The following is a 25,865-nucleotide window of genomic DNA, read 5'->3' as shown; positions in this document are numbered from 1 at the left end:
ATTTTTAAAAGGGAACATTTTATTTTCATCACAACAATAAAAATACACCTGGAAACACAGTTATCTACCTAGCTTGGATACCTTCCTAGCTGAGCATCTCACAGTCATTAGCATGCTTCTCCTCGCAACATACCCATAGAGTTTAAGGCCGGAAGGGACTAGATTATCTAGTCCAGGAGTCGGCATCCTTTCAGAAGTGGTGCGCCGAGTCTTCATTAATTCACTCTAATTTAAGGTTTCGCGTGCCAGTAATACATTTTAACGTTTTGAGAAGGTCTCTTTCTATAAGTCTATAACATATAACTAAACTATTGTTGTATGTAAAGTAAATAAGGTTTTTAAAATGTTTAAATAGCTTCATTTAAAATTAAATTAAAATGCAGAGCCCCCCGGACCGGTGGCCAGGACCCGGGCAATGTGAGTGCCACTGAAAATCAGCTCGCGTGCCGCCTTCGGCACGCGTGCCATAGGTTGCCTACCCCTGATCTAGTCTGATCTCCTGTATATCACAGGTCACCAGCACCACCCACGTCCACACACTAAACCCCACAACTGAAACAAGACCAAAGTATTACAGTCCCCTCTTACAAACAGAGAGTAGGAGCAGGGCCATCCCTAGCTATTCTGGGGCCTCTTCCATCTCTCTAAGCACTGTGGTGGTGTGACTCCCTGCCATCTTCGGCTGTACCACTACATCCACTTGCAACAATCGCTCCTCCTCTTCACGTATCTCTCAAATGAGCTTGTGGAATGGGGGTGGGTTTTGGGCCCACTCCGTCAGCTGCAGTCGCCACAACATCAGCCCATCTTGTCAGGTGCCCCAAAGGATTTGGTCCAACCTAGCGGAATCAATGCACTTGGTGGGGATGCCCTCCGCACTACCTGCTGTAGAAAATCCTCTAGTCTCCTGATGAAATCCGACAATCGTTCGTGGGGCTCCTGATAGGTATGGTGGAAACGATAATACAGGTCTTCACTGCTATCAGTAGCACTGTAGACACTCTCAAGAGCGGTTAAATAGTCTTGCACTGTGGCAGCTGGTTGGGAGTCTTTCAGAGCTCGGATAATTCGCATGGCAGGTCCTTCAGACTCTCAAGCACACGTTTCCACTTCTCAGCATCAGAGCATTCCCACTCTTGGACAAGTGGCACCGTAAAATCCCTCCAGGTCTTGTAATCATCCTCCCCTGAGGGTACAGGTGACACTCCCGAGAAAGAACGTAACCGCTTGCATGGAGCACTTTCGTATACCAGTTTCAATGCATCTTTTAGAGCGTTTCCCAGCTCTTTGGCCCATCCCACCAGGCTGGGTGCTGCAGGTGTTGGAGCCCCTCCTAATGCCAAAATTAATTCTTCTCTTGTCCACTTCTCATCCACCATCAGAGCTTGCAATTTCTGCACTAAAGAATCCACCTCAAGTGACTCAGGCACACTAGGAGGGGACTGCTCTGCCCCCAGAATTGTCCAGGGACTACCTTCTCCTTGCACCTCCTTGGGCACTTAATCAAGATCTGCTTCCTTGGAGTGAGTACATAGTGCTACCATGCCCTTCACGCAGATGTCAGCCTCCTTAGTGCATTTCTTGATTGGGGATACTGACAACTTGGGTTTCTGCTTTGAAGGTGTGCCTTTGTCTGCCCATTGGAGCTTTCTTTTCAGAACTTTAGATTGCCACTTGTCCTTGCCGGGCAATGGCTTGCAGAACCTCTTGTGTCCTGCAGAATGGTGGGACTCTGGGGAAGGTAGAGAACTCATGTTGAGAATCAATTCCTCATCTGCCTCCATGGTTTAATACACAGCTTTTGATGGGGGCCTTTATCTGCAATAAAACCACAGCCCTGAAGGACATTACTCCACAGACAAACCCATGTGCCTGCAGAGAACCAGAAGCTCCAAGGCAGAGTTTAACTTAGCTGCAGCTAGCTACACCAGCCCCCACATGTTCTACCCACTCCCAGCTCAGCTCAGTGAAGAAGAGCCCAGGGTGCGCAACGTAGGTGTGCGCGTGTGTGTACTGCAAAGTCCCCGTACAGGCCACCAAGTGTAACTTTAGCACCCTCGTGGCCAAGATGGAGTCTGCTCTGCAGGCAGCTCTGGCCAAGAGAAGGCGCGCGCAGGAATGCAGCAGGAGAAATCCCTTCCACCCCAGGGGCACCTGTTCCAAACCCCCCAGAGTGAACACACACCCCCACAGGAAAAGTACAATGGATATAACAAAGGGATATATTTATTTACAGAGGGATGAGAGGAGAAATACAACAAGGGGAAATTTAGGGGGAGCAGTAAAACAGGGCTGTATCCAAACCAAGGCCCCACGGGCCCAGTGGTAGCACAGTCTGGAAGGGCAGACACCGAGCAATGTGTCTGCACACAGAGTTCAGGAGTCCTGAGCAAAGTTCCAGTCCAGTGGTGAGTCTTGGGTGCTCCTGGTCGTCTTCAGCACCAGTGAACTTTCCCCAACAAACCCCTGCGGTGCCCTCTTCTGCCGCTCTCTGCAAAGCCACACAGAGCGACCACCTCCCCACTTAACTATCTACAGCCTCCCTCATAGACTCATAGACTTTAAGGTCAGAAGGGACCATTATGATCATCTGGTCTGACCCCCTGCATGCTGCAGGCCACAAAACCATCCCTATCCTTTCCTTGACTCTGCTGATGAAGTCCCCAAATCCTGTGTCTTAGTGACTTCAATTGGCAGAGAACCCTCCTGCTAGAGATCCCTGCCCCATGCTGCGGAGCAAGGCGAAAAACCTCCAGGGCCTCAGCCAATCTACCCTGGAGGAAAATTCCTTCCCGACCCCAAATATGGCGATCAGCAAGACCCCGAGCATGTAGGCAAGAGTCTCCAGCCTGACCCTTGTTAGCCATTATACTGTTTACCTACCATTGCTTGGTATTCCTCAGCTAATATGTTTTACCATTAAACCATTCCCTCCATAAACTTGTCTAACTTAATCTTAAAACCAGACAGGTCCCTCGCCCCCACCGTTTCCCTCGGAAGGCCGTTCCAATATTTCACCCCTCTGACGGTCAGAAACCTTCGTTGTTCCCAATGCAGAGCCCCAAGCCCCAGTACTCACAGCCCCATGCAGCTCTGGGCAGCCGTGATACTGGGTCCAGTTCTGGCCTGTCCTTCTCGGGCGATTCCTCCCTGGTACAGTGCTCCTCCTGGCGCCTGTCTTGGGCTGTCCCCGATCAGCCGCCCTGCCCTTCCCAGGCTTCCGGCAGGTTCTCTCCTGCTTCCTTTTCCAGGGCCTGTGGGCTGCTCTCTCTCTCCCTCCGAGCTCCTAGGAAAAAGATTTAAAGGGGCCATGCTCTCTAAATCCCAAAGGGGTTACACTAGGCAGGTTTTCTAACCCTTTAATCATTCTCATGGCTCCTTGAACCCTCCCCAGTGTATTAACATCGTTCTTAAGTTGTGCACCAGAACTGGATGCAGTATGCCTGCAGTGGTTGCACCAGTGACACGTAGAGAGGTAAAATAACCTCTCTCCTCTTACTCAAGATTCCTGTTTATGCATCCCAGGATCTCGTTAGCAATTTTGGCCACAGTGTCACACTGGGTGCACCTGTTCAGCTGATTATCCAGCATGACCCCCAAATCTTTTCACAGTCACTGCTGCCAAGGATAGAGTCCTCCAGTCTGTAAGTATGGCCTGCATTCTTTGTTTCCATACATTTCCATCTAGCCATATTAAAAGGCATATTGTTTGCTTGTGCCCAGTTTACCAAGTGATCTAGATTGCTCAGAATCAGCAACCTGCCCTCTTCATTATTAACCACACCCCCAGTTTTTGGGTCATCTGCAAACTTTATAGACTTGCCCTGGGACATGCAGGGAGTCCATATTGAATCATGGAACCCAGCTCCACATGAGTTCTATGCTAGTGCCCCAACCTCTGCCCCATTATTCTTCTCTTACATCATTAAAAAGCAACAGGAGTGAGGATCAGTGGTCTTGTGAAATACCATATGCCCTGTTCTTCTGAATTAGCACAGATGTTATCTTATTCCTACACATAAATAGCTGTGGCTTTGCAGGCATCCTCCTCCCACCATGCAGCGCAGTCCCCTAGGCAGCTACTCCTTGAAGCATTCCCTCAGGCTTTCAATTCCACCATTTCACACTCTTGTATGGCTCCTTTCTGCTTCCACCCCCAGGGTTTTTGCTCCATAGTTGCCTTTCCCTCCTACTGCTAAGCCTCTTCTGTCTGGCTAGGAGCTTCTGTGACCCCCATCATTGTAGTACCTGAGGACCTCACAAACATTAATGAATTGATCCTTACAATACCCCAGGAGGTAGAGAGGAATTATCCCCATTCTATAGCTGGGGGGGGGGGGGGGGGCTGAGGCACAGACAGATTAAGTGACCATGTGCATGGTCACACAGGGAGTCTGTGGCAGAATCAAGAATTGAACCCAGCTTTCCTGAGACCCAGTGTATGAACCCCCAAGCCATCCTTCCTCCCATAAGGCCAGCCCTCCAGCCTCCTGTCAGACAGGCTACCAAGTTCCACAACTAGCCGATGCAGGCAAAAGGGTAGGTAGGACAATCTCCTCTGCCTCCCGCTAACAGCCCAGCCAACTCTAGAAGGCAGTCCTGCCTCATGTTCTCAAGGCCACATAAAGAGTGCATGCCCAGCTGCCGCATCCCTCACTGCCCCCTGCCAGTGCAGGTAAAGTAGGCTAACTGGTATTAGCTAGGTTCCTCAGATAGCACTGTCCCACACCACAGCCACATGGGTAGGAGAGCCAGCTGGGATAGAAGTTTCCTTCTGCTCCAGTGGTATTTCCCAGTGGTGTGATGCCAAGGAATGGCTGGGAACATCCTTACAGGAGAACCAGAGCATAGCATATGGGTAAGGCCCTTTGTTTTCAGTTTTTATTTTGTTCGAAATTTTCTGGGAAATTTTAATGAGTGTTTATTACAAAAATTAAAAAATGATGCAAAGAAATTTAACATTGTGGGTTTTGGGGTAAATATCACTCTTCAGGGGGTTTTTAACTGTCAAAGTCGCCTCACATTCTGAAACATAGTTGAATATGTTTTTTCATATTTGACTCATTTGTGTCACGAAAAGAGTTCGCTAATTCATGTTTGCTGTGAATGCTGCTAGCAGAGATAGTTATCTGTAACGCTGGAAATGTGCACGTGGTAGGTGTAGGACTAACATGTACACCGTGCTCGGGTCATTCTAGTCCTTCTGGACTTCAGCTTCCCACTCCAGAAGAGTAAATAGCAGCTTGGTAACCGGGGCCATCCAGGTTACCGAGCTGCCATCTCACCTCCTGCAGCAGGGATCTGGGCTTGGGAAGTACTAGCACTTCCAAAATGTGGGTGAAAAATAGCAAAAACTGAACAGTGGCTTTTGTATGTAAGCAGAGTCTGAATGAGCTCTTCCCTGCTATCTAATGGTGAGCTGTGGAAAAGACTTCAGGAGCTGATCTTGTTTGCATGGGCACACCCTCCCTGCCTAGGTGCTCAGCATGATGGGATTGCTTGCCTAAATGGTCATCTTTGGCTGGTGTTGGATTCCCAGTCTCCTTGTTATTGGGACAGGAGTAATAAAGGGTTGTTATCCTTGTTGTGTGAATCAAGGGCAGCAGAACTGTACTTGGCATTTTCTGATTGAGGGACTCACCTTCAACTGAATGTCACTTGCTAGGCAGGGGACATGGATTCCAAAGCCCAGTGAGTGGAGAGAGTGTGGTAGTAGGTACTTGTGGTGTGACTTTGCCTATGGATCCTAGATACTATTTCATCCTTTCTCTCTCTTTCCATTGTGTTGTAACAAAGCTAATTTAGACTCAATTAAGAGTTTTATTACATGCTGTACAGCTGGAATCACTAATACCTAGGTCTAAGAATTAGATCTGCTGTAGGACAGAATCTCTGATGCAAGAGCCTACCCAGTGTGCACCAGCAGTGAAGCTCCCCCACTAATAGCTGAAATCACTAAGAGCTATGTTAAGTGGGGGCCCCTGAAGACATCTTGGTATGACTGGTGGTGAGTGGTCAGCAGGGAGGCAGGCAGAGAGTGCCAGAGCAGAGCCCCAAAGAGAGTGGTGGTGAATGAGTGCCCGAGCAGCAGAGTGAGTAAGGTGCCTCATAACCACCCTCAACCTGGCGTGGGAGGTGGATTCTGCGGATGAACCTCTGAACTCTGGGTCTGTATTGTCCAAGGACAGCAATTGTGAGTGGGGTGTAGAGAAGGGACGGGCATGTTAAAGGGACTTTTGGGTTGCTGGACTTAAGAACCTGAGGGGAAAAGGACACAGCCCACCTTACTTGGGGGTGGGTCTTTTGCTCATGGTTTATTTTTATAAACCCTGTTTGCGGTGTTTTCCCAAATTAACGCCGCATTATTTCCCTCCTTTTATTAAAAGTTTTGTGCTACAGCTACACTTAGACTCTGTGCTTGCGAGAGGAGAAGTATTGCCTCTTAGAGGTGCCTGGAGGTGGTGTGTAATTGTCCCAGGTCACTGGGTGGGGCTCGAGCCGGTTTGTGTTGTATTGTTGAAAAGGAACCCCTAGATACTGAACCTGGCCCCTGTTGCTGCCAACTCTGACTGACAGAAGGGTTACATGTAAAACCCGGGAAAAATTTTGGTAAAAACTGACAACCAAGGGCTTTCCATGTGGGCTGATACATGCATGAAAGGAAGGCTTCCCCAGAGATAAATGATGGGGCCTGACACAGTCCAAAGACACCAACCAATGTTCATTTGCGACTGGTGGGAGAGTTGTCGTTCTCACATACCTCTTCTCCCCACAACGTGACCATGATTTTAGACTCATGGCCCATTGTAAAAGGCAGCGGCAGTGCAAAGGGAATCTTCCCCATACTGTATTTCCCTATCAGGGCACCAACCCCTGTTCTGGAGGGCCCAGCAGTTTCAGTGAGAGCAGTTTAATCTCTGGAAGCAATGCATGGCACAGCAATCCATGAAGATAACCCAGGCACCTGAAGTCCAGGGGGTATGGGGACACTGACATGGAAACTCAGATTTTCCTTCCCCTAGGCGTGTTATTTCTGCACCGAGTACGCTAGGATATCAGGCATTCCTGCCCTGGGCTGGATTCAGAACACTAACATAGTGGTACAAGATTCTGTATCCCCCAAAGTGGTCAGTTCCCCCTGCACCTTTTCTGTTGATACTACATTTTCCTATTGAAATATTGATAATCTTTCCTCTTTTCTATACTGCAGAACAGATTTCTGTTGGCTGTTCTCAATTACTCTATTACAAGCATATTTTGAAAACCGGTAGACTTTCAGGTGCAATCCTTGGTGTAGGTGTTTCAATTAGAGTCCTCTATTTTAGTAATAATAAAGCCTGAGACCTGCAAAGTACAGGTGCCCAGATTAGACTCCTAAATCCCTATTTAGACATGGAAATGAGTAATTTGTTCTTCAAAAGTGCCACGCGCCCTACAACGCCTGCTGTAGTCAATGGGACTAATGAGGTGCAAAATGCTACTTAGCCTGAGTAAAGGCAGCAGAATCAAATTCTTTGTGCATATCCATAAATTAACTCATTCTTCCTGTTGAATTTGTCATTTTTTTTACTCTGTAGAGAGGCTGCTAATTGCATAACACACTATTGGTGGTTACTTCCTGGAGTTGGTTCCTTACACTCGATAAGCTAGTCAGTGCTCATGCAGTCTGCTTCACAGCTCCTTAATGTTCCTCCAAGAAAGAACATCAAAAAGGACAGAAATAAGATTGATTTCTGACAGCAAGGCAAGTGACTAATTCTATTTAAAGTGATTTGTGCTTTGTTTTTATTACCGATTCTCCATGCTTTATATTTAAATGTGGGCAGCCACGCGGCAGCCCACATGTGCTAATGCAAGACAAGCTCTTTTTATATAAGGCTGCAAAGTAGAACTCCTCTGTAAAATCTAGTTTGATAGGTACTAAGACTACAAAAAATGGTCAGTACTATATTAATTGGAGATCATTGCAATTGATGGGGACACTTATGATCTCTCTTCTTAAGAATAACATGCCTTTTACTTGAGGAAATGTATTTCTTCATTGAAAAGAACACACCCATGTGAGAATGAAAGCGTCAATAATTCCAGTCAGTGGTAGCGGATGATAATTAATAGTACATGGGATAAAAATACTGCCTGGATCTGGGTTAGCTGTGGGACTTGGTTTAACCTTCAGTGCAGAGACTTTGAATCTGATGAAATCATAGTTGAACAGAGGAAGGCAGGTTCTGTCAGTTGAAGTCAGGCTGCCTGAATAGTGTTGAGAACAGATTTCCACGCCAAACCTTCTTCCTTGTCAATGTGCTAGAGTACTATTTTATTAGCATAACGACATTTCACTGGCGGCACAGTAGCTATTGACGTGGCACCTAGGTTTCTCCCCTCTTCCCATCTTTATCTCAGCGCAATGTTGCCAACCTCAAACATTCAAAAATCAGGAGGCAGCCCCAGAAAACCAGGAGACTGACTTAAGAATCATGAGGGAGGGGTTTTTTGTTTGTTTTTTTAAAAATGTGTTTTGGGTTCATTTTATTTGCCTTCTGGTTTCTAAGTATTTAGGACACGGGTCCTGTTTTAAAGCTTTTCCCTGCAACCAGGAGGATTCTGAACTTATTTTTCCTTTTAAATGAAAACTGAGATTCTTGTGCAATTGCTTAATTTAACAACTGGGACTGAGTCTCATGATAAAAGTGTGAGTTGGAAATTGGGCAGAATCCATCCATTTATGCCACTCTCCTCTTTTGGGGTGAATACCCACTTTGTCAGATGCTGCGTCTGACGAAGTGGGTATTTACCCACGAAAGCTTATGCTCCAATACATTTGTTAGTCTTAAAGGTGCCACGGGACTCTCTGTTGCTTTTTACAGATCCAGACTAACACGGCTATCCCTCTGATACTCTCCTCTTTTTTTTTTTTTTCATATTTAAAAATCCTGATTGTGGTGGCGAGGGCTTCTGAGATCCGAGAGGGTCTCTTCTTTGCCCCTCAGAATGCAATGGAGTGCAATGCCATTTCCCTCATAACAACAAGTCAAATGCAGCAGCTCTCTGAATTTCACTTCTCATACGCTCATCCTCTTCAGGTGTGGTTGTTGGGGTTGGGGGAGGGAAAGCTCAGTGGTTTGAGCATTAGCCTGCTAAATCCAGAGTTGTGAGTTCAATCCTTGAGGGGGGCACTTAGGGGTCTAGGGCAAAATCAGTACTTGGTCCTGCTAGTAAAGGCAGGGGGCTGGACTCAATGACCTTTCAGGGTCCCTTCCAGTTCTATGAGATAGGTAAATCTCCATATATTATATTATTATTTTCTTTGCTTTATAATACAACTCCCTGCTGTTTCCTTTCCCAGCTGTGTTTACAGCCTGCTACTGCAGCCACTATGGGTGGTAGCTAGCAAACTTCTTGCTTTAGACCTAGATTTGCTGCTGTGCCCAATATCGCCAGGGTGCAGCTGAGGATGGATCAGAAACATAGGTGGCAGGTGAACCCCCCCCTTCAGGGAAGCTAGCCCCCTGGCCCTGCCCCTTCCACCCCAGCCCATGCCCGCCAGCCACAGCCCCGAGTGCTCCCCCCCCACGACCAGAGGAGCCCCAGCTGCGCCAACTGGCCCAACCCCCTGGCCGGCCCAAGCACCAGCCTGAGCTGCCCTGGCAGCTCCAGTCCTGGCCGCCGGCCTAAGCCCCTGCGCTTCACGGGAGAGGGGGAGCAAGGGCAGGGCATCAGGGCGGAGCATGAGCGGGACCATGACCTGGATTGTGGGAGGCATAGCCTCCCCGGGCCTTTGATACCCACCGCTCATAGTCATAAAAAACATGGTTGAATCTCTGCAAATCTGGGGCTAGTTTTCTTCTAACCCAGCCCCTGATGTGGTTTATAGTATCCTCAGGCTAGGCCTCTAAACTAGGCCAATGTGCTACGTTACCTAGGGGCCAATACGCTAGCAGGGGTTTACTGGAAATCAGCTGCACTCCAGCCAGGTTCCTTTCTCTTAGCCCTGCCCGCTATGCTGGGCCCTTCAAGAAGAGATGTTGGAAGAGGTAGTTGGAAATTCCCCCGATACGGGGGAAGCCCTCAGCTGGACAGATCTGCCTGCTTTATGGCTCCTTTGTGGCAATCTGCTGACCCAAGGAATCTGGCCCAGAGACTGTCACTGCTTTGACATTTACTGGACCAACTTCTATTGGTGAGAGAGACAAGCTTTCGACCTTACACACAGCTCTGGGAAACGTACTCAGAGTGTCACAGCAAAATACAAGGTGGAACAGAGTGTTTAGCAGAAGTAGTTAACATGTATTTCAAAGGACTATCCAAGGTGAAGTGGCCTGTTAACCCAGCGCTTCTCAACCAGGGATCAAAGGCCCCTGGGGCGGGGGGGGGATACGAATAGGTTTCAGGGGGTCTGCCAAAATAAACCAGAGAGCAGGGCCGTCGTTAGAGTTGCTAAAGCTGAACCCCAAGCCCCACACGGCTGAAGCGGACGCCTGAGCAACTTAGCTTTGCTGGGCCCTCTATGGTGTGGGGCCCTGGGCAATTGCCCTGCATGCTACCCCCTAACCCTGGCCCTGACTTTTAAGCTGCAGAATATACAGAACAGTTGTTGTGGAACAGGTGGACCATGGAATTTTTATAGCATGTTGGGAGGGCCTCAGAAAGAAAAAGGTTGAGAACCCCTGTGTTAACCCATCCAGTCATGAGGGGGTGTGGGGGGGAAAGGCAGGCAGGGGCGGGGGGGGTGCTGTTAGTAGGTTATAGATTGTTGTAATAAGCCATAAATCCAGTGTCTCTGTTCAGTCCACGCATTTTAGTGTCTAGCAAAATCATGAATTTAAGCTCCCAGGCTCGTCTTTTGAAAATGTTGTACAGGTTTCCTTTGAGGATAAGGACTGACAGGTCGGGTACAGAGAGATCGCTTTGAGGAAAGTGTTCACCCGCAGATGAGGTGGTTGTGACGTTCCCCTGGTGTTATCTCTACCGGTGAGCTGCTAGGTCACTCCAATCCTCGTCTCTGGGAGCCAGCTTTACCCTGCTCTGTTGTGAGAACCCTCTCATGCACAGCCTCTAGCATGTAAGCTGCTCCCAGTTATGTGAGTGAGCATTTTTGGCCAGCCACTGCTTGGATTGTGCAATTGAATGACACTAGTCCCAGACACAATCCTAGGAACCTCTGTCTTGCAGTGTCCAGTTATGCCCGCTGGATGCTGCAAGCTTATATGAGTTCGTCAATTTAACAAAGAAATTGATATGTACCAGGCTTGTTATCCCAAGGGGAGTCTATGACGCCCTTCAAACCAAACGCACTGCTTCAGGTAGAATAAACAAACAAATTTATTAACTACAAAAGATAGATTTTAAGTGATTATAAGTAAAGGCACAAGTCAGATTTGGTCAAATGAAATAAAAGCAAAACGCATTCTAAGCTGATTTTAAGACTTTCAGTGCCCTTGCAAACTTAGATGCTTCTCACCACAGGCTGGCTGGTTGCCCTTTAGCCAGGCTCTCCCCTTTGATCGGCGCTTCAATCGCTTGGTGGTGGTGTCTGTAGATGGAGGTGGAAGAGAGAGTATGGCAAACATCTCTCCCTTTTATCATGTTCTTTCTTCCTTCTTGGCTTTGCTCCCCACTTCAGAGTCAGTTGAGCATTACCTCATCGTAGTCCCTGACTGACCAAGGGAAGGGGTGTGACTCACTCGAGAGTCCAACAGATCCTTTTGTTGCTGCCTAGGCCAGTGTCCTTTGTTCCTGTGAGGCCAGGCTGGGTTTGTCCCATATATGCCCTGATGAGGTGTGAACTGTCCCTCTGCTCCTGGGCTTGTTTTAAGCCATGAGGGCACACTTTCAGCCTCTATATACATGAAATTACAATCTACAACATTACTATAACAACAATGCTCAGTGCATCATGAGCCTTCCGAAGACACCCAACATGACAAATTTTGCATTGGATACCACACAATCATATTATAAGGATGAACTGAACATGGGGGTGCAGGGTGTTCCTCCAAGGTACAGAGCGTCACAATGGTGTTTTTGCCTTTTATCATTTTCCTGTGTGAGTTAATTTGAAAGCGTCTGGTTTCAGCCACACAGTTGTTATTGGACCAGTTAGTGCGCAGCATGAGATACGCCTCATGGGTAGGACCCATGGATCTTGAAGGGTGTGTCATAGGGCGTTTTGATCATTGTAGCAGTGGAGAAATGTCTGTGGGTTTTGCATATGTTGTTCTGGTAGGGTTTGGTGCTGCTTTGAGTTGGTCTGTGGGGAGCGTCTGACGATGAGCTTGGAGAGGGGGGTTGTTTTGAAGGACAGAAGAGGGAGTGCAGGAAATATTTCTTTCAGAACCGGGTTCCCATTGAGTATGGTGGTAGTTGTTTGATGACACCCCATATGGGTTCTAGTGTGGGGTGGTAGGTGACAATTAGGGGGTTGTAGTCAGAGGAGGTTTTATTTCTGTATTGAAACAGGTTCTCTCAGTGTATTTGAGTGGTCCATTCCAGGATGCAATCTTCTCCTCTGGCAGAGTGTCCTTGTGTGGTGAAGGTGTTTTTGTGTGTTAAGGTGTACATCACAGACTTTTCACAAAGCGATCTCTCTATATCTGACCTATCTGTCCCCATCCTCAAAGGAAACTTGTGAAACACTTTCAAAAGACAAGTCTGGAAGCTTAAATTCATAACTTTGTTAGACACTAAAAATCATGGACTGAATAGTGACACTGGATTTATGGCTTATTACAACAAGGTATAACCCACTTACAGTTTCCCTTCCCCCACCCTGACCCCCATTTCTGCCCTCCCTTTCTTTCCCCCCTAGGTCTGGCCGCTTAACCTTGAATGGTCTCTTAGAATTCATGTTAACTACTAATGCTAAACAATCTGTTGCACCTTGTGTTTAGCTGTGTCATCAGAGCTGGGAACGAACTCTGTGTAAACTCGAAAACTTGTCTCTCTCACGAACAGAAGTTGCTCTGATCAAAACTATTACCTCATCCACCTTGTCTCTGCAATATCCTGGGACCCGACATGTCTATAGCAACACTGCATAGTCATTCAGTTGGGAAGTAGTGATTGATGGGGCAAGAAATAGATAAAGAAAACAAGTCTTTACAAAAAAAGTAAAGGGGGTGAGGGAATCTTACGAGCAATGGATTCCCTGAGCAGAAATGTAGCAGATGTGCAAGGGAGAACGCAGGCTGGATGAGGTCTGCCCGGCCCCTCGAAGCAGAGGTAGGAACGATAAGAGCAGAGTATGTGGGAGTCTGTCTGCCAAAGCAATGCAACTGGGGAAACAGCCGACGCAAGGTGAATGATGTCTGTTTCTTGGCGTCTGTTCAAAGACAGCACGCATGGCAGTTCACCAAAAGATTTGCAATAGGGAGGTTAAGTTAGAACTGATTTGTGGACAGAGGTCACTGCAGTTTGTTTCACAGCTGCACCTGCTACGTTCAGAGTGCTTTCCTGCTATTACTTTTCCATGGAAGCAAGTGCTGTAGCTCCTCGGGATGTTACTTGATGGCCATTGGGAGGTGAGGTGGTCTGCATGATTATGAATGGGAGGAGAGGTGGACCATGAGGCAATTTGTGTATTAAGGTGTGATCCCTAATCGGAGAGAGTTTGAGAACCCCGGTATTGTTAGCTTCAGTGAAAGCAGGGTTAGGCTTTGGGCTCCTGATCCTCCAAGGTTCACAGTACTGGATTCCTCCACTTCTGTTCACTTTAGTGGGAGTAGAGAGTTCTCAGCACTCCCCAGGATCAGGCCCTTAAACCATAAAACAGAGGTCTACTGTTCTTATGACTCAGTTCCTTTAAGGTAATGGTAACGTGCATATTTATTACACAGCAGAGGCTGACAAATCTGGTCCAAAAATGGTTTTGATCCCTGCTCCTGCAAAGCACTTCAGCACACGTGTAATGGAACTGAACGTGTTGTGGAATCAATGGGATTGTGCACTTGAGAAAAGTGATACACATGCTTAAGTGCTGTCATGGTTACGGGGGGGCCTGCCCCACTCGTCCCAGAGTGCCCCTTCTTCAGGTGTCAGGTCTCATGCCTTTACCTATCCCAGAACGGAGCTCCACAATTCTCCCACTCTTACACGTGATCTGGGTACAGCGCCCCACCTAAGCCAATTGCTTTTTCCCATGCAGGTCGGACTGGACACCTGTGTCTCTTCCCTCTGGGAGACTGTGACCAGTGATACACAGTGACATACAGCCTTCTAAGAACAAGTAGGTTCATTTAGTAAATGGAACAAAGCATCAGAAAAGATTATTTTAAAAGAGCCTACATGCATGTTTCAATTCAGCTAACCTTACTGTTCACTATGAGCTCAGTGAGACAGACTTCCCTCTGGAGTTACAGGAACAGAACGGGCCCAACTTGACATTCTTCTAGCAAGCCCAGGAGCTCCTGGAACCAGCCTGATCTCAGTTTGCCTTCCAGAAAGCACCTGGCCCAGAGTCTGTTTTTTCCCTCTCTGTGTACACCTACACTGCAATCAGAAGGTGTGACTGCAGCATGGTTAGGCATACCCCAGCCAGCTTTCATCTAGCAGTGAAGTGATGGCAGCATGTGGGGCGGCCACTCAAGCATGCACCTTGGGTCCTGGGGGAACCCAAGCAACTGCTTGTGCTTCTATGGATTCACTGCTATTGTTACTTGAGCTAGCTTGGATACATCTGCACATGCTGCAGTCACACCTCCCAATTGCAGTGTAGACATATCCTCAGGGGAGATTCCTGTTTCTCAAAGTCCCAACCTCCCTGTGTGAGTCAGAACCAAATTGCCATTTATCTCAATAGCTTTCATTAGAAGGCCTACATGTGAAGTCTTCCTTTTGCCTGAGACTGGTTTTTCTCAGTCAGCCATCCCCTAAGGTTGCCACCTCTGAGGTACAAAAAACAAGGATATGTGGCATGACCCTGAGACCATAAAACAGCTGGCAGCTGTACAGATTTTCCAGGATGCCTACCTCAAAAAAGGGACAATCCTGGGAAAACCTGGAGCAACCCGAGCTGAAACTGCCTGCCCCCTTGACATTCCTACCCTCCATCTCAGGAACCCTACAACTAAAACCCACTGTCAGAGCAATATTCATTACCTAGCGCCCCCATACCCATCATGAGTGCTTTGCGGGAGCAGGGCCTCAGTGCTTGACCTGCTGACCTCTGATAGGTCTTTCAGAGATGTGAGATGTTTGTCTGATAGAACACAACATGTTGACTTCTTTGCTAGACTTTGTGGTCCAAGAATGAGCTGAGGAGGAAGAACCTAGAATTTTGCTATCAAGTCCTGCTTGATAAAGTCACAGATGCCTTATCTGCAGGAAATTATTATCACTTCCCGGCTCTCTGAGCTCTGGTCAAGTGAAAAAATTATCTAAGTTATTCTCTACTGTCAAGACTCTCATTAGAGGTACGTGAGAACTTTAAGAAGGCATCCAAGCATGAAAGCCTGAGAATTTCTTTGCAGCTAAGGAGGGTGGGTTCAATAATGTGATGTCAAACCTCAGGAGCCTATGTTTGGCACACTGTGTTAAGTTATCCTCACTTGCGCAACTTTGACCGATTCCCATGCTTTGCTTTCCTTAATCCATTAACTTCTCTGCTTTCAAACTTCAGTCTGCAGCCAAGGATGACATTGCAGGGACTCCTGGTTATTTTCCTGACTGTAAAGTCTCTCTCCTCATGTTGCAACACATTCTCTAGACCAGCGGGTCTCAAACTATTGTACTGGTGATCCCGTTCACATAGCAAGTCTCTGAGTGCGACTCCCCCTTATAAATTAAAAACACTTGTTTATATATTTGAAACCATTATAAATGCTGGAGGCAAAGTGGGGTTTGGGGTTGGGGCTGACAGCTCGCGACCCCCCCCCCCATGTAATAACCTTGCGACCCCCTGAGGGGTCCCAGCCCCCAGTTTGAGAACCTCTGCTCTAAACAACCTTTTGGGCACAAACAATCAGATCAGCCCCCGCTTTCCCACAGCCAAAAATTGCCAAGTCCTCTGATGCCTTTTATGAGCTCTCGAAGAAGGACACCGTATTGCCAACCACAATGGTATAAAATGATGTCAGACAAATCATGATTTTTAAAAAATTATTGTGGAGTTTTTGTCTGTCTTGATTTTTGACATCCCCTCCCTGCCCACCCCCAGTATGTAACAGTTAGTGTTGTCAACTCTCCTACATTTATCAAGGTGATTTTGGTCCCCAGCAGGGCCGGCTCTAGGTTTTTTGCCGCCCCAAGCAAAAAAATTTTGGCTGTCCCCCACCCCAGCCCTGGGTTCCCTCTGCACCCCCCTGCCACCCCAGCGCTGAGCTCTCCCCCCACCCCAGCCTCCCCCACCCGCACCCCCTGCCACCCCAAACCTGGGCTCTCCCCCCCACCCCACCCGCACCCCCTGCCGCCCCAGTCCTGGGCTTCCCCCCACCAGTGCTGACTCTGCCCGCTCCCCCCCTCACCTCCAGCCAGTCTGGCACTGGCCGGGTCGGGGTAAGCAGAGGGGCTCCCAGGCCACGCCTCAGCTCAGGGTCTCTCCAGCCGGGGCTCCCGCCTCCAGGACCAGCCGGGACCCGGGAGGGCAGAGCCAGGGGACCGCCCGGCAGAGGGCTGAGGAGCCGGGGCAGGGCAGCCCCAGAGGGAGCGGAGCCCCAGGGAATGGGACGTGGGCCCCGCATGGCAGCGCCCCGGGCACAGTCCCCACTATGGCCCTGGCTGCAGTGCTGGGGGGCGGCCACCCTGCGGCACCTGCAGGCGGTTCCGTGCACCCCTCGGGGCGGCTCCCAGCCTGAGTGTCCCGCGCTCGGAGCCCGCCCAGCCATAAGGTGCGGGGGCTGCTCCCCGACGTGAACAGCGGCCCCAGGATGCGCTGCTGCTGCCAGGGCCGGCTCTAGGCTTTTGCCCCCCCAGGAAAAAAAAAAAAAAAAAAAGGCTGGCTGGAATGCCGCCCCTGAAAATGTGCTGCCCCAAGCACGTGCTTGGTTTGCTGGTGCCTGGAGCTGGCTCTGGTCCCCAGTGTAGGAGCTCTCACCCCTACATTTGCTTGTCCCCCTACCCAGCAACAAATTCTGCTCCCACTCCTACATCAATCCTGTCCCCTAGCCCCACATCAGCTCTGTCCCCCATATCCGTTCTGTCTTCCCCTCCCCCCAGCCTCATTTCTGCTCCTCCCGGGGGTCTTCACCCCCATCCCAGGAAAGGTGGTGCAGGGAGGGGACAGAAGCAGAGGAGCTCTATAGAAGGGGGAGGAGGGAGCAGAGACAGTCTGAGATGCTGTGTGTGTCCCCCACCCCCCTCCTGTGGGAATAGTGTTGGCTCCTGGGGAGAGGGAGAGAAAGCTCGGCCTGCTTCCTGCAGCAGCCCAGACTGGCTGCTCCCCCCCCAGGAGGGGGGCAAGTGGGAAAGGCAGCCAGTCGGAGGGGGCTTCCCCCAGGCAGGGCTGAAATCCGCTATTGGGCTGGAACCAGGACTCAGAAAAGGCTCAGAATGCAAGTGACGCTGCTCTGCTAGCATCACTGTCATTATTCCAGACAGAACACAGGAATTGCTATATCGCATCAGCCCACTCATCTATCTAGTTTGATTCCCTGTCTCTGACACTGGTTGGTACCAGCTGCTTTAGAAGACGCTGCAGGAAACCTCAAAGGGGAAACTACTCCTCTCCCCTTTAGCTAGTTTGGCTTTTGCCTTGAAGCCTGAGGATTTAAATCCTTTCCAAATGTTTGGGGGTGGGCTTTTATCCTAACCAGTGTAGCATTGGATGTTTTATGATCCATATAAATATCCCAAATTCTCTATTTCCAATGACAGCCTTTCACATGCAGGGATGATTAGGAACCCAGAAATAAATAAAATACATCCCTCTTAACCATATGCAGTGTGGTGGTAGTCATGCTGGTCCCCGGATATTAGAGAGACAAGGTGGGTGAGGTGATACCTTTTATTGGACCGACTTTTGTTGTCCCAGTCAGCCATCCCCTAAGATTGCCACCTCTGTTAACAGAAGCTGGCCAAAAAAAAGCTCTCACCTCTCCCACCTTGTCTCTCTAATATCCTGGGACCAACACGGCTACCACAGCACTGCATACAGCAACGGAAGACATCAAATTTTGCCATCTGAAATGTACACTCCACAACATGAAGCAAAACTTAGCAGCAACATCTACTAAAACAGAAATAAGTCCAATAAAAGATATTAGCTCACCCGCCCTGTCTCTCCCCTTAACTCTTATACAGATTTGATTCCGCTCACAGTACGGATCTCAGGCTGCGTCTACACTTGGAGCTGGGGGGTGTGATTCCCAGCTAACGCAGACATACTTGCACTAGTTCTCATTGCTAAAAGTAATAGGGTAGCCATGGTAACATGGCAAGCAGTGGCACAGGCTATCTGCCCCAAGTATGTACACACAGGATCCAGGCAGTTTGCACTCAGTCAGGGGGCTAGCCCATGCTGCTGCTCTGTACTACCCCAGCTACACTACTAGCTTTCTTGTGCTAGCTCCATGAAAGCTGGGAATCACCCCTCTAGCTCCAAGTGTAAATGTATCTTTACTGTGTCTTTTTTCTCTTCTCTCCTTCCTCCCCTCCAAACGAGTCTATCCAAAGACTTTCAGCTCAGTGCCTTGCTCCGCTGTGGTGCACCCTACAAACTTTTGCAGTATCATGCCGTGTCTGCAACTTCCTTTGCTTTTCGTAATAGGAGCTATTTTTGCAACCCACTCCCTTTTCCTCTGCAGATCAAGATAGTTGTTTCACATGAGAGGGGTTTGGAAATCTAATGAATGATAGATACAAATAAAATAAGAGAGAGTCCTGTGGCACCTTTGAGACTAACAGATGTGTTGGAGCATAAGCTTTCGTGGGTGTTCACCCACGAAAGCTTATGCTCCAACACATCTGTTAGTCTCAAAGGTGCCACAGGACTCTCTGTTGCTTTTTACAGATCCAGACTAACACGGCTACCCCTCTGATACTTGACAAATAAAATAGATCATCTTTTTAAACCATTTCCCGCCGGGGTTAGGTTCTCTTTCTTAATCAGATGTGAGCAGATGCAAAATGTTTCTGGCCGTGAATACATTATGAAATACTGGTGGCAAATTCACAGATGGTCCGGCTCAGCGACAGCCGCTCTCGATTAAGTCAATCAGAGCTGTGGTTGCTCAGAACCTCTGAAAATGAAACCGTGAACCTTTTCTCTGTTCTTTGCGAAAAGCAACATTTCAAAATGAGAGTCTCCGAGTCTCAGTATGAACTCTTGTGAAATCAATTGTGAAGTACTTGGAGTATCATATCTGAGGTATCACCCTCACCCTACACCTGCACAAAGCTGTGAAGGTTGAGTACTGAATCTGATTTATGAATTAAATCCAGAATGCTCTGCACCGTCCCGAGGACTCCCTGTAAGGACCAAGGTCCAGTGGTGAGCTGGAGCCAGTTCGCACAAGTTCGCAAGAACTGGTTGTTAAATTTAGAAGCTGGTGTAGAACCGGTTCCTAAAAGGGCGGGCGGGTGAGCAAACTCCAGTCTGCGGGCCACATCCGGCCCGTGGGACCGTCCTGCCCAGCCCACCTGAGCTCCCAACTGGGGAGGTTCCCCCAGCCCCTCCCCCGCTTCTCCCCTTCCCTCGCAGAGCCCCAGCGCACTGCGCTGCTGGCGCCAGCACTCTGGGCAGCTCTGCAGCTCCTGCCGCTTTGAGTGACATGGTAAGGGGGTGGGGCTGCGAGCTCTAGTAGCCGCGCGGTATCCTTACACAACAGCATGGTAAGGGGGCCAGACCGGGGCTGGGAGGAGGGGTTGGATAAGGGGCAGGGAGTGGTTGGAAGGGGCAGAGGTTCTGGGGGGGGGGGGGCGGTCAGGGGACGGGGAATGGGGGGGGCGTTGGGTAGGCGTGGGAGTTCTGGGGGTCTGTCGGGGTGGTAGTAGATGGGGTCGGGGCAGTCAGGGGACAGGGAGTGGGGCGAGTTGAGTAGGGGGTGGGGTCCTGAGGGGCAGTTAGGGTGGGGGGGTCTCGGGAGGGAGTGATCAGGGGACAAGGAGCAGGATGGGCTTGATGGGTTGGGGGTTCTGAGGGGGGCAGTCGGGGGCAGGACGTGGGTTGGGAGTCGGATGGGGGAGAAGACAGGCACGTGGGGATTGTACTCACCGCGCGGTTCCCTCCAGGTCTTCGGCGGTGGGGGTGGCGGGGTCTTCACTCGCTCCGAGTGAAGTACCTGCCGCCAAAATGCCGCCGAAAACCCAGAGCGAGTGAAGACCCCTTCCCCCCACCCGCCGCCGCCGCCAAAGATCCGGTAGGGAACCAGTTCTTAGGATTTTGGGAGCTCATCACTGCCAAGGTCCCAGAGCATGCACACACTTTATTTCGAGCATATGGAATAGGATCAGGGCCGGCTCTAGGCACCAGCAAAGCAAGCTAGTGCTTGGGGCGGCACATTTTTAGGGGCGGCATGGACGGCGCCAGAATGCCGCCCCTAAAAATGTGCCCCGGCCGCCCTAGCTCACCTCCGCTGCTGCTGCCACGGTGCGCGAAACAACTGATTCACGCGCCGCTGCTCCCCCACCCTCCCAGGCCGCCGCTGTTCCCCCTCCCTCCCAGGCTCTCAAGCCTGGGAGGGAGGGGGAGCAGCGGCGCGCGAATCAGCTGTTTCGCGCGCCGTGGCGGCTCGGGGTCTCCCCCTCCCTCCCAGGCTCTCAAACCTGGGAGGGAGGGGGAGATCCCGAGCGGCCGTTTCGCGCGCTGCTGCTGCTCCCCCTCCCTCCCAGGCTTGGGAGCCTGGGAGGGAGGGGGAGAAGCGGCGCCCGCTCCGCGGCCACTCGGAGTCTCCCCCTCCCTCTCCCTCCCTCCCTCCTAGGCTTGAGAGCCTGGGGGGAGGAGGCAGGGCTGGGGATTTGGGGAAGGGGCGGAGTTGAGGCGGGGCCGGGGTAATTAAAGAACCGGGGGGGGGGGGGGGCGGCCAAAATTGTTTTTGCTTTGGGTGGCAAAAATCCTAGAGCCGGCCCTGAATAGGATTATTCATCTACTTGAAGTTAAGCACATTCTTAAATGCTCTTTTGAATCATGGCCAATGTGAGCATCTTAGCAAGTCTCACCAGAAGGGTAGGAACTTACATGTGCTACTCTGGTTTGAGTTGTGTGCAGTAGACCCACGGGAATAGAGAAGCCCCAGAGTGCAGCTACATTTAACTGGAACTGCTGAAGCACAGTAAAGCAGACAGGCTACTACTGTAGTGCCCATCTATGTCTGAAGGGACTCTCCTGAGGAAAGGCAATGATTACCTCACCAAAGATGACTTTAGATGCTTAGTCAGACTTCCAGTGCTTCTGAGGTTCACGCATCACTGCCAGAAATTTCAAATGAAAGACAGGAGGAAGCTGATAGATGTCATGTAAACAACTGATCTTGTGTAACAGCACACTTCTATCACTGGACCTTGGAGCGCCTTCCTGTAACACCTTTGCATCACGGCTCATCTGTAACCCTTATAAATGCATCACAATGTTGACGGGCAGTCAAACTGTGTCTTTAGTCTGCACTACAATGTGGGTCTCCACTGGCTATTTTGTACTTGTTTCGTATGCAGAATGCTCACTGAGAGAACTGAGTGAAAAATTCATAGTCAAATAATTTACTCAACAATTGTAGGCTCTTCTTAGGCAGGAGTTACCCCAGAGCTGCTGCTGACTTTCTTGAATTTATTCATTATTCTGAATTATTTGTCAAACACTTCTATAAATAACTCTGATGCTCCATCTTGTTTACAGCTTGTGTGAGTATTTTGAAATCTGAGCTGTCTAGTTCATTTTGATTGGTTACCTAGGTCACGTGGTATGTTTTTGTTTCCCTGATTGGATGGGCATCACTCTTAGGAACGTAATTCTGATGCAAGTACTCATGTTTACTCACTGCCTCTGAAAAATCTCTACCATTTACTCAAAATTCAACCATTTGCATTAACACTGCTGCTGGTAAACTCGCCCACTAGACTATTCGCAGGAAGTAAATACGAAAAAAGTGCAAACACAACTCAAATAGATCATTTTTTTTATTTGAAAGAATAGTCTAGGAACATTTTTTGAGATATTTGCCTACTCTACGCAGTGATATAAACATGAGTGTGGGATATGGCACAAGTGCAGAATAATAATCGTATTTACACAGTGCCAGTGACAGAGGAGAAGGTTGCTTGTGGGAAACAATTTCCCCTTCAAACTTGACTACACCGCTACCTCGATATAACACCACCCGATATAACACAAATTCGGATGTAAAGCAGTGCTCTGAGTGCGGGGGGGCTGCACACTCCGGTGGATCAAAGCAAGTTCAATATAACGCAGTTTCACCTATAATGTGGTAAGATTTTTTTGGCTCCCAAGGACAGCGTTATATCGAGGTAGAGGTGTATAAGGTTCTGAAACATGGCTACCTTAGACCTATTTGGTGACACAACACTAGTGCTTTGAAAGGCTTATTTCTAAAGGGGCACTATTTGTGAAAAGAATGTCCAGTGTGGACCTAAGCTTCAAAATGACATCAAAGATCATGGTTGAGAACCACAAAGGTATTTAGGCTCCATTGAAACCAATGCCTTTGAGGATCTGGGCCTGTCTCTCCAGAAGAGGCTTTTAATGGCTCATTTTGCTTTGCCTGCTCCTATACCAGTGAAAACAACTGTTCTTTCTTACCACCTAAGATTTTCTCACGGACATTTGGCAGTCATTTAAGGAGAACATTTATTGGCATCCGCTTTTTTGTTTCAACAGTATGCCCAAGGCCAAAAAATAGGCACCGCTATCTGCAGAGACCTAAATAGACTCAAAGAAATAATACACATCTCCTTCCAGGGCCTAGCCACAACATCCCCAAAACAGCTGGGAGGTATGGGGTGGAGCCAGGGCAGTGATTCTCCCTCATTGGCTGACTGAGGAGGCAAAGAGAGCAGCCCACCCCTTCTGAGGAATGTCAGGCTGATCCAGGCACTATTGAGGAGCAATGATTCCTGATGCTTCCATAGAGGATGGGTGACTCTGCACTGACCTCTTCTCAAGGCTTACCTAGCCCTTGTTGTTGCTTTATGGCTTATTTTCAGCAGTACCTTGTCCATCAGGTCAATAGGGCACCATCTACTGTAACCACTTCCTTCCTGCTTCTACTTTGCTGCTGATTCCTACGCTACACCGCAGGTATTCTTGGGCAGAAATGTGTCCTTTCAGTGACTAGCAGCAGGTGGGTGTAGGCAGTGCAGAAAGGTGACATTAAACAAACAACAGTTACTTCAACAAACATGCAAAAAAAAAAAAAAGGCAGCTTTTTGCACTGTTATAACTTTAAACGGTCAAACTGGCACTGACTAGATTAGTGACCACTGTGAGTATGCAGGTGCACTGGTCTCTCCTGCTAGCTTGTTCCCTGCTTTGTAGTTTATTCATCGGCTACATGTTGTCTTGGATTATGAGCTCTCTAGGACAGAACTGGTTTTGTGGTGTTTGTTCAGTTCCTGGCGCACCGGGACCTGGTACTTGATTGTGGTCCTTGGGTGCTGCCATACTAACAATAATAGACTCTTTTCTTTTTTATAAGTTTATCATACAGTATTTGTTCTGAGGTTGAGACCTTGTATGTCAACTTTCAGGCAAGTGTATATTTGGGACTTGGTCATAAATCACTAGCTATGCCACAGTCATAAATTAAACCTAAATAATTAAACATCAATTTTACCTGGGCATGAAGAATTCAGCACCTAGGAAACTCCAGCTAGTACAGAATGCCGCAGCCCATCTCCTTAGCAACATGGGCTACCACAAGCACATCGCACCTCTCTGCCACCCTCTGCGCTGGCTTCCCATAGAATTTTAAATCAAAGTAATGATCTCGGTCCTTATCTTCAAGGCGATCCACGGCCTGTGACCAGGTATCTAAAAAAACACATAAAGCTCGGCGATAAAGACCACGGTCAATAACTCTGCTCCTCGTGCCCAATGGAGCTCTCTAGAATAAGGGTAAAGCTCATCTGAGCAGGAGACAGGGCTTTCCCAGAGGCACTCCCAGGCTGTGCAGTGTACTCCCCCAGGAACTAAGGCCATCACAAACCTCACCACCTTTCGTTCCAAGTGCAAGGCGCATTTCTTTGATCTGCCTCCTTTAATATAAATATATAGCAACAGTTTTAAAAATATACCCTAAAACCCTACCAAAACAAGAGCCTCCACTGCACACATCTCACCCCCTGGGGAGAGAACAAATAACACATGACAGATGTGAGTCACATTGTGCTTAATGCACTACCGGATCTCAGATACTATGGCGATTAGCACAGTATAGGAACCTCTATAGAACAGCTTTGACGGCCTCAAAACAGTTGCTTAGTCATCTGTAGATTCTGTCACAAAATCAACATTGCTTCATTGTCGAATTATTCTGATCCTTGATGTTCAAAAAAAAAAAAAAAGAATTTTAAATCCCTCTTGAGAGTATCTGGATCAACACACTGGGAACAGGAAGGTTCAACTCTCCAGCAAAAAAACATGAGGCATTATGGCCCCTGCTAGGGGCAGAGGCTAATCAACCTGATTAATGTAGTGGCCACTGGCTCCTTGTAATGGGGCAGGACTCACCCCTGCGGCGCCTCCTGCTGGTCGTCCAGGGAATTAGCTCGTCCAGCCCCCGCAGCGCCCTCTGCAGGCCAGTGTCCCGCTGCCTCTTGTCCCCCGTGTCCCTCCCAGACCCAGTGCCCTGTTATCTGGGGTGCTGCCCCCTGGCAGTAACCCCTTTCCCTCAGGGTCTCCCCTCCCCAGGGAGCCCCCACCCACTATCCCCACCTCGCCTCAGTATAAAGCTACTTCCAGTCATTTTCTAGCCCCCACGCCCTGGGGCAGACTGCAGTACCAGCCGACTCATCACCGGCAAGGTTGGGTTTGGATCTGCTGCCTTTGCCTACCCCTGGGCTGCCCTCTGCAACCCCCAGTACTCGTTGGCCTTCGGCTAGGCCACAGCCTGGGGCTTTCCAGGCTGGAGCCTCCCCAGCTCCTCTGACTTTCCCCAGCCCTGCTCCGTTCAGGTCCCTGCAGCCAGGTCCCTCCCTCTCAGAAGCTAGAGGGAGTCTGTTAGCTCCTGGCTCCCAGCCTCTTATATAGGGCCAGCTGAGGCCTGATTGGGGCGTGGCCCAGCTGCAGCTGCTTTCCCTGCCACAGCCCTCTCCCAGGGCTGTTTTAAGCCCTTCAGGGCAGGAGCGGGTGATCACCCCCCTACACTCCTAATGCATATGGGGTGCCATGGTGTGCCAGCTCAGTTAGTTTGTTTCCTTTGCATAGAGATGATTCTTTAATTCCTCTACAAACACAGCTGGGTTCCGAACCCCGCGCTCACACTAAGTAGCACCTTACCCCTCCAGCAGTGCCAGGACTACTCTAGGAGTAAGACACTTAGGAGTGAGGGTGTCAGAACTCAGCACACACGTTCCTTCCTGCACTTTGCCCACTCATTTGTCATGATTGGAAATTTATCTTCACTCAGACACTCCTGACAGCAAGCAAACCTCTGGTTGTGGTGAGCTACGGAAAGCTATATATATACACACAAACTCTTACATTCCTGTTACTATTTATATAGTGTTACAGATGCACATAGAGTTTTGCTACTCCAAGCAGCTTACCGTCTAAGGGCCTAATCTATCCAGAGTGCTTCTACGGCTCCCATTACCATTGTATTTGAGTCCGTAAGGTAAGGCAATGCTGTTATCCCCCTTTTACAGCTGTGGCACAGAGAGACTAAATGACTTGCCTGTGGTCACATATGAAGTCTGTGGCAGAGCAAGGAATTGCACTCTGGTCTCTGAAGTCCCAGATTAGCTCCCTAACCACTGGACCA

At 49.1% G+C, this 25,865-nt stretch overlaps 1 protein-coding gene and 1 long non-coding RNA gene across 3 annotated transcripts in view; one reads left to right on the top strand and one right to left on the bottom strand.

Annotated features, from left to right (window-relative positions):
- Window positions 1-17: 17 nt before the first annotated feature.
- On the bottom strand, window positions 18-25,088 carry LOC135983217 (uncharacterized). The gene is made up of 4 exons (XR_010600792.1): window positions 24,614-25,088; window positions 23,718-23,914; window positions 3,080-3,286; window positions 18-1,732 (listed from the first exon to the last, which is right to left on the bottom strand). It is a non-coding gene; the product is annotated as an uncharacterized LOC135983217 (long non-coding RNA).
- The window catches only part of GPR132 (G protein-coupled receptor 132), a 28,681-nt gene continuing 10,414 nt past the window's right edge, over window positions 7,599-25,865 (top strand). Inside the window, exon 1 of one of the 2 annotated variants that reach the window (XM_065593745.1) lies at window positions 7,599-7,744. In XM_065593745.1, coding sequence (XP_065449817.1) covers window positions 7,685-7,744 — 60 coding nt within the window. In that variant the 5' untranslated portion in view covers window positions 7,599-7,684. Of the gene's footprint in view, window positions 7,745-14,046; window positions 14,225-25,865 lie in introns of those variants that run through there. The other variant, XM_005285860.4, reaches the window with a different exon arrangement.

Source organism: Chrysemys picta, chromosome 4 (assembly GCF_011386835.1).
Source record: "Chrysemys picta bellii isolate R12L10 chromosome 4, ASM1138683v2, whole genome shotgun sequence".
NCBI lineage: Eukaryota > Metazoa > Chordata > Testudines > Emydidae > Chrysemys > Chrysemys picta.
The sequence above is the reverse complement of the archived record's forward strand: the minus strand, read 5'-3'. Positions and strand labels throughout refer to the sequence as shown.